The following is an 11,952-nucleotide window of genomic DNA, read 5'->3' on the forward strand; positions in this document are numbered from 1 at the left end:
CAATCTAACAACACCGCTGTTTCTCCATCAATTCTGCTTCAACAGCGCCATCCTCAGGATTGCCACAGAACAGCAGGGCGGCAATTACAAGCTATTTCACCATCCGACGTCCTGAAGAGACAAACATCCACAGACTGAGAAACCTGCGTTACATGACATATATTAATACACATATGTAAATAAATGGTCTGTTTTTGCATTTGATTCGTTCTCTAGTCAAAACCACAAAAAACAAACCGATTTGAGATTGAATTTCCAGTTTGTGCACCTGACACCTGCCTTGGCAGTGGTGGACCTAGGATTGTTCTGAATCCGGGGCCATAAAGGGGCCACAATTTTACACAGAGGAGCTAATTACATTACCAACATCCATCACAATTCCTGATTCAGTAAGGTGCACGTTTCGACGTTTAGTTCAATAGCTTTGAGCAGAGCTACAGATCATTGAAGATATTTGATAATGAAAATTGTAGACTCTCTTAACAAGTTGACATATTTATTGTTAGAATTGTTGTTAGTGTTTTTAGCCTGCTGATGGGACAGGGGCTTCTCCTGAATCTGCCCCTGCTGGGATCCATGACTTTGAAATGAATTTTATTTCATTCCTCTCAGCGTCAGGTACAGGTGACTTCCAGTTAAAATGCATCAGCATGGATCTCAATCTGAATCTGAAAAAGTCAAGTTGAGCCCAGTGACTCAGTCAGCAGGTGTCACCAGAAAGCTTTCAGTTTGACTTGACGCACTTCACTGTTGCATTATGACTCCTGTCTCCACTGGCTGAGTAAACTTGTCTGGCAGCAGTTTTATGATGGAAATGGGACTTCAGACACACACACGCACACACACTAGATGCATGTCTCATTCCTGTTTTTTATCTTCAGAAGTGATGTGTCAGAAACTAAGAAACTCTCCTCTGTGTCCTTAAGCAGTTTTTTTTATCCTCCTACATTACCCAGAAACCTGAGTTTAATTTTAAGAAGTACAAACCCAATCTTACTCAACACACTCAGAAGATGAAGTTATCAACCCTCCTATAATTGGAAAAAGAGAAGCGGCGTGGTTGTACTTTTGAAATGGATGACTGGGCTTTTTCATCTGACATATGGACATGAAGCTGTGAAGACAGTTTGCCTCTCAAGTGTCACTTCTCATCAAACCCAGAGAGAGAAAAGGGAACTGGCTCTGATGGAGGGGACAGATAGTGTGGTGGCAGCTGGATGAAGCTAACGCCCCGTTCTGGTCTGAAGGCGGCAAAGCATGACCAAGTAGTCCCTGCTCTGAAATGTATGTTAAGTGCTACCACACACACAGGGTGACATACTGACATGATCATGTAATGGCTCATCAGAACCATAGACTTTAGGTCAGAACCCACGTGTTCGTCAAATCGCTCTGATTCACTCAGAACAGATGGATGACGCTGTGAATGGGGGTTTCACACTGACGATAGTTTTTACCTTAATTTTGCCCTCACTCAGATGAATTATCACGTGTAGTTTTACTGGCAGACATCTTACGGGTGAGGTGAGAGCTTAGTGGGAGGGTGAAACTGTCATTTTCTTTTGCATATTTTCTCATTGTGCTCTCTTCTAGCTTAACAAAAAACGATGATATTAAGCTATTCTTCATTTTGCTTGTGGAAATCAGTGCAGGTTCCATTCATACAGCAGACACACCAAGAGGAATTCACTGACATGCAGTATCGCACTTCCTCCAGCAGATGGATGCTGGCGTGATCCACTAAAGTGTATTTCCTCCGATTAAATATAGAAGAAACAGTGAGATCTAAATCCGTATTGAAATTGAGAATCCCATAATATATGCATGTGTCATATGATATTCCAGGGCAGGTAAATACTTAGATACAGTGGGAGAATGGTAGATCAACTTCTTTGTTACTGATTTAATGCAACATAACAGCTTTAACCTGATGTCAAATTCATCTCTAGGTGATCAACAACATCTTACATTTAATTTAGAACTGCCTTGACTTTTATTTATAACCCATTACCTCTGTCTTTATTAGACACTTTGTAGTTTTGAACTTTCTAAGTCCCATATACATACTCACCTCTGTTTAGTGTGACTAAAATGTCTCTGCAAAACTGTGAGCCATTTCTGACAAGCAGTGCTAAAAGAGTAAAATATTCAGGAGTGAGAAACCAACACATGGTGCAGAGCGAGGCGATGTCTTTTGAAGCCGTGAACTGCATTTCTCTCAAAACCACAGCCTGAAAGGAGACATGTGACCTTCTAGATAATAGGATTTTTTTCCCTCTGCAGTCTTGAATTAACACTTCTCGCAACAAGGTGCAGGTCTGCGTGTGACGAAGAGCAAAAGAGGCTCTCTTTTATTTGTACACCTTTACAGAGATAACAGGAAAACCAACAGCAGATACACAAGAAATGCATTCATTTGTGCTACTTTGTTGAACATTTAGATGAATGTGACGTATTGTTATGTTATATAAACAGCGGCGTCCGTAGAGATCATTAAGAAAATATATATGAAAAGGAGGTAGAATAACTCCTGCATAAACATTTTACAGGTCATTTTTTATGACTACAGTGTAACCAAGATCACTCTGACACCAGTCACACTCCCATAACGTTTCTCGTAAGATTTCCCTCTAACACACACACACACACACACACACACACACACACACACACACACACACACACACACACACACACACACACACTAAAGACAGTTGCTACTTCATGCTTTTTTATATTTAAAACAACCAGCTACTGATATAAGTAAATCTGTGTCTAAGCTTGTGTGCATGTGTGTGCCTGTGCAAGCATGAACATCAGTATGAATGAAAGTTACTTCAATTCTAAGCGGTGCTCGCCACGGGCTATGTGTGAAGAGAACTCGTAACGGTCCTGGCTGCGGTGGCCACACACATTGCACTCAAGCGGGTCGCGGAAGCCGTGGCATCCCATATGGATGGTGAACATGACATAGTCCAGGAAAATCACCCTGCAGTGGCTGCAGGGGTAAGCTGCCCCCGTTCCTGCCTCCCCCTCAGCCCGGGCCACTCGCAAAGCCTCCAGTGGTGACAAGGGGATGGACTGGGCATGTGGGTGAGGGACGCCGTTCTGGCGGTTCAGCCCCCCCAGCAGGTGTCCTAAGCTGTACATGACGGGCTGGGACATTTGGGAGCTGTCATTGTGGAATGAGTCCATGCAAAGGGGTGGCTGGGCGGTGTGATGGAGGCCCAGGAGTGACATGCCCATCTTATGGCCGTTGGTGAGGCCCAGATGGTTGATGTCATTGCGACCTAATGGGATGGGGTAGGGCCTGTGGGAGGGAGCCGCGTCGCCGTCTGGGCCTGTGAGGATTGGTTGTTGCTGATGTTGGCCGTCGGGCCCCGGAGATCCTCCCGGGGGGTCCTTGACATCAGTTTGGTGGACCAGCTCCCTGTTAAAGCTCAGGTCCAGGCAGACACCATTGTCGCCTACACCAGTAACACGAGAACAAAGACTCAACAAGAGAGGCTTTCACATACTACACAATGTGTATGTAATACAGCAGAGCAATAGCACAGGCAGCATGCAGAAGTTAGAAAAAGTCGAAAAAGAAACCTTTAAGGGACTGTAAAGGGTCAATGAGAAAATGTGCATCCCTCCACCCAGGCAACAAAAGGGAGAACCTACACCATGAACTGAAACGCACCACGTCCACAGGACAAAAGAGCATCCTGAGCCAGCAGCAGAGGTTGGAGGACGAGAGGAAGCAGACGACGCAGATGAACAGACAGAGAGGCACCTGCTCACGTTTCTCGCCTCATGCCTATTCTCTCTCTCTCTCTCTGCGGTTGCAGAAATGACTTGTCTCACTCCCTGTGGTTGTCATATTGAAAGATCTCACTTCATTTGTCAACCTGATGGAGAGAAGCAGGAGGTTTTTTTGCACATACGCCCTCGTTTGCAAGTAGCTTGGGGCTGGATTGTGTCAGTTGGGCTTAACCAAAAAGGTGAAAATCATTGTGTTGTGTGTGACCGACTGTGAAGTTTGGGAAATCACTGTGCCATGTCAGCCATTTACTGAAACTGATCTCTTTTTATTACCCTAGCTGCAATCAAAACTTACAAAGTGAGAAAAATGATGTTTCAAGTATGAGTGTCTCTTTTCTCATGTATCCATTCATTTAACCATGCATGTTTACAAATACCCACCTATGACACAAATCTGGTAGAGAATTGAGGGCAGTGGAGACCATTCTGTGATGTGTGCAGGTATGAGGCAACTGCTCTGCCCTCAATTCCTGTTTGACAAGAGATGAAAGCCAGCAGACACAAACAAACAAGTAGCTCAGACAGACAACTTGAAATAATCTACAAAACATGAATTCTGCCTTGTTAAGCATAAATGCGAGCAAAAAGCACAAATGTTACATATAATTCCAAAAGACAGTTGCATATTATAGTTTTAGCAGCTCTTCAATTGTGAAATACAGATGTCCATAATCACTAGCAATTAAGTAACCCTATAAATTCAACTACAAATGAAGGCTTTCATAATATTCTGTTTAAATCTAAAGTAATACTGTCAGCCTGTTTAAAATTCTGTGTTGTGACTTGAGCTGCTCTTACCGGTGAACTTCTGTGGCATCGAACTCTTTCGTTTGGCAACGTTGCTGGCGAGCCTGTCGAGCAGCAGAGCACGCTCAGTGCCCATCTGATTCCTGGATGTGTGGCTGTCCTCTGCTTGACGACAAAAGAGTGGATGAGTAGGTGCAAGAAGGAAAGAAGAAGAGCTCTTCTCAGTGAAGCAGTATCACGAGTGAAGAAGTGCAAGGAGCAGCAACTGTTCACCTTTCAAAGCAGTCACTGGGAAGAACCAGATAATAATTTAAGATCAGATTCCTGGTGCTGTTTTACATCACCGGTGCAGGAGAGGTGACCACAGGATGAGGATGTACTCCCTCACCACTGCGGCACTACTTACGACATTTGTTGACCACAGAAGCAGAGCATCGATGGTGTCACACAACTGTACAAATGTCCTGCGAATATGTAAAGACGTTTCTCTGGGGAAGTTACACATAGAGGGGGTAGTTTTCTGTGTACGTGTGTTTGGTGGCTGGTATAAAGCCGTACATGTTTAGCTTGCCCTTAGTTGCCACAGACATGTAAAGTGGGCTTCACAGCACTCTGACTCCACACCACAGCAGCCGTATCCTATTTAGTTGTAATGATGGGGTAACCGCCATAAACTCATTAATTTAATGAGGCTATAAAAACAGGAACTGTTAGCAATAACATCTTTAACTGTGCGCCTGTTGCATATACACATGTTTGACCACCTTGCATTGGTCTGATTACACGTGTGCATGTGTGAACAGTGTGAACCTGCACATGTTGGAGTTGTGAAGATGTTTTTGTGCGAGATGGCTACTCACCTCTCTCAGCGGGGCCTTTGCTCTGAATGTACACATGGCACCTTTCTCTGTGTTCTTCAAGGGAGCTTCGCTGCTTGTAGCTGCGACTGCAGTGGTTGCACTTAAAGGGCTTTTCCACTGCAAACAGGAGTTTCAGTTAATCACTAAGACATGAAACATCTAAGTGGTACACAGAGTATTATTTCCTTAAGTACTGGGTTTCATACAAAACTGATGATGTACATTACAAGAGACCGTGCAGCATGTCTGCAGGTATAACACGTGAACTGAAACTGAATGAGTAAGATGTCATATGTAATGTGTGCAACAGTGTGAGAGTGCACGGCAGGATGTTACTGGAAAAGCCATGCCAACTCAGCAGGCCTCGTGTGTTCAGATTCAAAAAGAGAGAGAAGTCTGTAAACAGGTGCATACAGTAAAATTGCATATCAGCTTCACATGAGTGGATGAGCGTGCGTGTGGCTGGCTGGTACCAGAATGGGTGCGCAGATGCCCGCTCAGAGCGTCGCGTCGGCGGCAGGCGTAGCTGCACATGGGGCATTTGAAAGGCTTCTCCCCGGAGTGCAGTTTGATGTGGCGAAGCAGGTTTCCCTTCTGGGTGAAGGAGGCCCCGCACTGAGTGCAGTGGAATGGTCTCTCACCTGAAGGAAGAGGAAAAAACACAGCATGAAAACAACCCTTCACATTTCACATTAGAACATAAGATTAACTTTTTAACACATTCTGATTTCACATGACATTTTGATAATTGTAAGCTTGCAGATTTGTGTAGCAGTGGATTATTGCTGAACAACACACTGATGAGGTGGTCACAGCTTCATAAGAGGACATTTTCTGATGGCTTATATATATATATATATATATTTATATACAATTATATTTTCTATATATGTTTGTAAATTAGCAAGTCTTTTAATGCTAAACTTTTAACACACATATGTCTCCAGTGTGACAATGAATTGCAAAAAACAGAATCCTTCACCATCTTTGAAAAGGGAACAAGGCAACATCCACTTTGAAAGTCAGAAACCTAGAAACAATGTTCTCATGACTGAAACCACACAAATACCAAGAATATTGTGCAGTTGACTTCCATGTTGAAAACATGGCCTCATGAGTTTTACATTCTACAACTTTACTCTGAACACAACAGTGCACATTATTTTTCATACTGTTGCTGGGATCAAATTATTTATTGCATGTGCTTTTATATCTGAACAATAGGACATTTCAAAACCTCTAGCTGCTGCTCTGGTAAGGACATGTGCGTCATGTTTGATGCAGACTTGCGTGTTCTTTATCATAGTTACTCAATCAAACATTTTGACCATGTCAATACAAGCCACTATCTCCCAATCCACAGTGCGATAATTGCACAACAGTTGTATTTTAGGTCAGATGTTGGGGCTGTGTTCCTGTGCTTACCCGTGTGGCTGCGTTTGTGCACCAGCAGCACGTTGATGCTGACGCAGGACAGGCCACAGATGTCACAGTTGAGCTTGCCTGTTGCCTGAATGCGGGGCCCCTCTGCAGCGTCTGCTTCTGCGTGGGCGTCTTGCAGGGCCGCGCTGTCGTAACGTGAGTAGTCCACCAGTGACAGGTCCTGCGGCTCATTCAGGGTATCACACTCTTCATCCCCGTCCCCCTCCCTCTCCTCATCATTGTCGTCCTCTGTCCTTTCCTCATCAAGTCCTTCCTCCATGCCGTCCTCACTGGCCCCCTCTGCTTCCTCTTTTGGTACAATCTGTTTTTCTTTTTCAGCCTTGAGATACTGCTCGTTATCTTCCATTTCCTCTGCCTCAGTTTTTATCGCACCTACAGAGGAAGCAAAGGAGAAGCAAAGAACATAAAGAAGCAGTTGATCTTTAAACATATAAAATAACTGGAACATTGTTATTAAAAAGCACAGATTTACAGGGACATGACACATGTTGTAATGTATAATACCTACACTGTATTACAGTTTAACAATTTTTCTTGATTATTATTTTTTTTTAAATCTATTTCTAACACTGTACAAATAGTTAAGCATCTTCAGGTAAATTTGTGATATTGGGCTATGAAAATAAAATTTTCATTTTCAAAGAAGGGGCTGAATAAGGCTGATGAGAATCCAACCAGAGAGTGATGTCTTCACTTCTACATTTGTATTTATAACTGACAGAACGACATTAGTGCGAGCACATCTCCTAAGTGTGGGTAGCTTAATTTGGGCCAATGCATAGTGTCACAGAGAGATTCAGAAGATACCCGAGATAAGGGGAAGGCATTTCCTCTGAAAACACAGAAGCTACAACCTAGGCAGGAGTCAGACACAGCACGCCTTGAAAAAGAGATTTCAGATTGATTGTTTAAAGCCTCTATTACAGTGGCTGAAAAGCATCCAACACAGTGTTATATCTCTGCCGAGCACCAATCTGCTGTCATTTAAATTTGTCCTGCTCTTTTCCTTGACCTTTTCCTAAGCTACAAACAACTGTAGGTCAGAACGCCACACCATCCAGGTTCTGCCCAGCTGTATGCATACCTCTCAGCATCACATGACATGCTGACATGCAGGGTCCTGAAGCCTGGTTTGCAGGACCTCTCACCTAACCACTTGCTAAGTGTCAACCAACCCCCAGTGAGCTGAGTTCCATCCAGAAACCACACTGTGGTCTTGGTGGTGACTGGTGATGAGCTGAAGAGCAGCGCCCTGTATTGTGGAAGGCGTTAAGAGGTGCTATGGAAAGTTTGCACACTTCGAGCTCCGAGAGGCCCAATATAGAGTCCAGAGTCTCAGAGCAGTGAACCGCAGGCTGTGCATCAGATGCAGAGCGGGCTTTAGGAAGTACACCCAGTAAGGCACATGGGTAGCAGTCACAAATAAATCATAAGCTGTCTGTGACACTTTTTTTAACTTGACAAAGGCCAGAAAGCTGAAATAATTTTCACTCTCATGATGTTTAAAACAAGGCACACTTAGAAATGCAAAAATCTCCCTGCTTGATGAGGGGTTACACTGCAGAGAGTCTATGAAGAAATTATATAGAACATTATATGTTAGAATGATATGATATAATCTAGATATAAGTTCTATATAATAACACAGTGATAAACCCAGACCTCGGCTGAGCTGGCTCTCATGTTACAGCTCTCCAGCCAAAAACTGAGGAAGGCAGATGATACCAAATACTGAGAATTATTTCCAAACCAGTTTGCATTAAATTAAATATCAAGACGACCACCAGTGCAGGTGAAAGAAAGATATTTTGGTATTTTCAATCCCTGTTGGATAAGAATTTCCATTAGCATCCAGTCAATTTATTTTCCCGTTTAAGTCATGGAATAACACCCTCCTCCTCCACACTTGGCTTATGAAACCTTTAAAACCCCATCAGATAAACAGAAATGCACGGTGACCACTATAAGTTAGAATTTTATTTTAGCTCCTTTATTAAAACTAAAACTAAATTAGGATTTAGTCACAATGGCTAAAATAAAAAAGGACAAAAATGCCAATCACAAGGATATTTGTGTGTGTGTGTGTGTGTGTGTGTGTGTGTGTGTGTGTGTGTGTGTGTGTGTGTAAACCTACACAGATCCATCCCACCTTCCACGCACTGTATCCCATTTTCACTGTAAACGCTGTCCTCCTTCTCTTCTTCCTCTTCCTGGGACCTCATATCTGCAGCATCACTGCAAAAGTCTGAAAAGTGACACATTTTGTGTGTGTAAATACTGACTGTTACTTTTTGTGTCATTTAAGGGAAGTTCAAACCAATGCACTAAGGTTTTCTTGGAATAATGGAACATTCAAATGATTTTAATGAATTCATTCAATTCAATGTGTTGGAACACTTCTTCACCTTGCTGTTTCAAGTTCCTCCACACATACTCCTTCAGCTTTCAACACACACTACTTTCAGTACTCCCCTGTGTGCTCAGGCAGGATGGTGGCAGTTGTGGAGAAATGTGTGCAGCCTGAACATCATCACTTTCATACTAAGGACACAGAATCAGATACTCACCCATCCTGTCTCCCTCTTGGGAGGCAAATTCAGGATGTTTGTCTGTGTTCATTATGAAGAAAAATCTTCTGTGGAGAGGAATTAGAATATTTGATAAATGAGAATTAGTTTGGAACACAAAAAGTCAAAATTCACACCAGATTCCTTTTAATGGGACTTTTAAAAATTCTGTCATGATGCATTTTAACACATTAAAATATGTTTTTCCTTTATACATTCAAAATGAGACGTTTTTTTTAATTTTTTTTAGACACAATTAGACTTATATAACTTTTCTAATGTTCTTCTCACTTCTAAAAGCCCCCTTACTATTTCTACGAAGAATGTGAAAAAACTCTTGCATTGCACTTTTCCTGTTGGTTGGACGGCAGAAAAAGTAGTTCAGAGAAAAAAAGAAAGTGGGTAAAAGCCCATGGTTGATTGCTCGGCCATGTAACTACATTTAGCCTTATGAGAAAGACATGAAGTTCGCTGCACATGTATTTCCTGTCAGGGCTGTCACATAGGAGCAAGTGTAAAAGAGCTTTCCACGCCAACAGGCAGTGAGACTCCAGTACTTGAAGGTAGTTTTGAAAATATGATAAAAAGGAATAAAATATACAGCTGTGCATTTTTTAAATCTAAGTTTAGAAGCCCAGTATCAGTTCTCATTGATCTGATCAAATTTGACCCGTGTATGAGCACTTTTAAACTTCTATTCTCCTATATTATACTCCTATAATAAAAAATAAAAACTGTATAGTTACTCAGAGACGTTTTCAGCATTAAGAGAGCTCTAACTTAAATTACATTCAGTGATGACAAAAAATGACAATAAGAAACTTTCTCACATAGTTAATAAAAATGTGAGATGCAGATGTCTACATTGCAAAGTACTTTTTGGTTTTACTTTTTGTTGGAAGTTCGAGTGTCAGTAATGATAAAGTGATCTTACCCACTTTTTGCTCAGCACCTGGAGGAGAACCGCTCTCACAGTAGGAGATTCCAATCTCCGCCACCAGACTTTATCTGAATATGGAATAAATGCAAGGTCACTGGAGAGATCCCTTAAAGGAACAGGAACCCATTTTGAAGGAGGAGCAACAAAAACACAAAGCATGTTCATACAGCAGAGCAGCAACACCAGTCATTTGGATAAGTCCTTATCATTTTCATGTTAATGATGTAAATATTCATTTATTAAACACATGAAGTCTAGAGCACTAATATTATCATATTACATTTATGAGTGAAACAAAGAACTGATAATGGTAGTGATGGTTCCACATCAGTTCAGGCAGCTCACATGGCTGCTTACTTTCCATTTAAGGAGCTATTACTCCATCTTGTGGCCAAAATAAAAAGCAAGTTTTCATTTCAACTTTTCCATCTCCCAATCAATAAAACAACTGCACACAATTGAAAAACCAGACACAGTTGTAGTCCAGCTCTTTGAAAAAATCCCTTTAAATTCTATAACTGAGGGAGTTGTGCTCTTTTTCATGCGAGTTTTCTTATTTTAATTTTCTTTGGACAAAAGCATCTGTCAAATATAATGTTTAATGAAATAATGTATGTGAACTTGCTGCCAAATAAGAAACAGCATATCTAACTAAAAAGTTCTGCTTTACTTTTGTTTACTGGACCAGACTCGAATAGATGAGCTGGGGTGAAGAAAAGATACTGAAGATATTTGACCACAGCCACTAGTAACGTACATATTTATCATTATTTAGCATGCAGGGACCGGTGAGGAATCTAAGCTCTATGTAACTAACAACACTCACTATAGCACCCACCTGAGTGGTGCACAGCCTTGTAAGGCCTGGCTGCTGCCCATGGCCCGCCTATGGCAACCAGCCACCAGCCTGAAGAAAAAAGCAAAAAGGAAGCACACTCACAAAGGCATTACAATACATGCTGGGTTTCCATGGCAAAATGGAGGCAAAGCAACACAGGGGAAAAAAAGGGATGTTGACCAATAAAAGCCATGATTCAAAACCTTAAAGGCTGAGTGGAGGGGCTATCTGCACACGCAGCAAACAAGAACAAAGCACCACCCTGATTCACTCTTTCACGATCAGAAACACACATGTAAACTATCTCAGCTTGCAGCGTTGTTAAAATTTATCCTTTTGATTCCACCGGTGGGAAGTTTTTTTAGGACCTTTGGGGGCAGGGCGGCAGTGGGGAGGGGGGTTTTAGACTGTCCATTTGCCTTTTAGTAGCAAGAGAGGAAAAAGAGAAAGAGAGATCTGGGGGCAAACATAATTGTGGGAGGGGGTGGGCCGGGGGCTGAGGGGGACTGGACTCTGGACGCACACGCATACATGCAAACACACACATTCACACGCACATAAACACACAATGAGACCCTGTTGAGGGAGCAGGCATGAGCTTGTTTTGTTGTTTGAACCACGTCTCAGCCCCCGAGGCACATACATGTGTGCTGGGCATTTGGGGTTAATTAAAATGGAACAGCACTGTGTTTTTGTTTTTTTACTTTTTATGGACCACAATGCTTCATCAAGTAATCTCCAAACATGCAA

General features: G+C 42.3%; 1 protein-coding gene across 6 annotated transcripts in view; it reads right to left on the reverse strand.

Moving 5' to 3' along the window:
* Positions 1 to 2,319: 2,319 nt before the first annotated feature.
* Positions 2,320 to 11,952, reverse strand: part of LOC117760730 (zinc finger protein Aiolos-like) — a 28,714-nt gene continuing 19,081 nt past the window's right edge. Inside the window, exons 3-11 of one of the 6 annotated variants that reach the window (XM_034584021.1) lie at positions 11,203 to 11,271; positions 10,363 to 10,470; positions 9,425 to 9,492; positions 9,007 to 9,102; positions 6,840 to 7,229; positions 5,888 to 6,055; positions 5,415 to 5,531; positions 4,606 to 4,719; positions 2,320 to 3,467 (exon numbers count right to left, since the gene is read on the reverse strand). In XM_034584021.1, coding sequence (XP_034439912.1) covers positions 2,833 to 3,467; positions 4,606 to 4,719; positions 5,415 to 5,531; positions 5,888 to 6,055; positions 6,840 to 7,229; positions 9,007 to 9,102; positions 9,425 to 9,492; positions 10,363 to 10,470; positions 11,203 to 11,271 — 1,765 coding nt within the window. In that variant the 3' untranslated portion in view covers positions 2,320 to 2,832. The other 5 variants (XM_034584189.1, XM_034584433.1, XM_034584098.1 and 2 more) reach the window with 5 other exon arrangements.

The sequence above is a fragment of the Hippoglossus hippoglossus genome, chromosome 1, assembly GCF_009819705.1.
Source record: "Hippoglossus hippoglossus isolate fHipHip1 chromosome 1, fHipHip1.pri, whole genome shotgun sequence".
Taxonomy (NCBI): domain Eukaryota; kingdom Metazoa; phylum Chordata; class Actinopteri; order Pleuronectiformes; family Pleuronectidae; genus Hippoglossus; species Hippoglossus hippoglossus.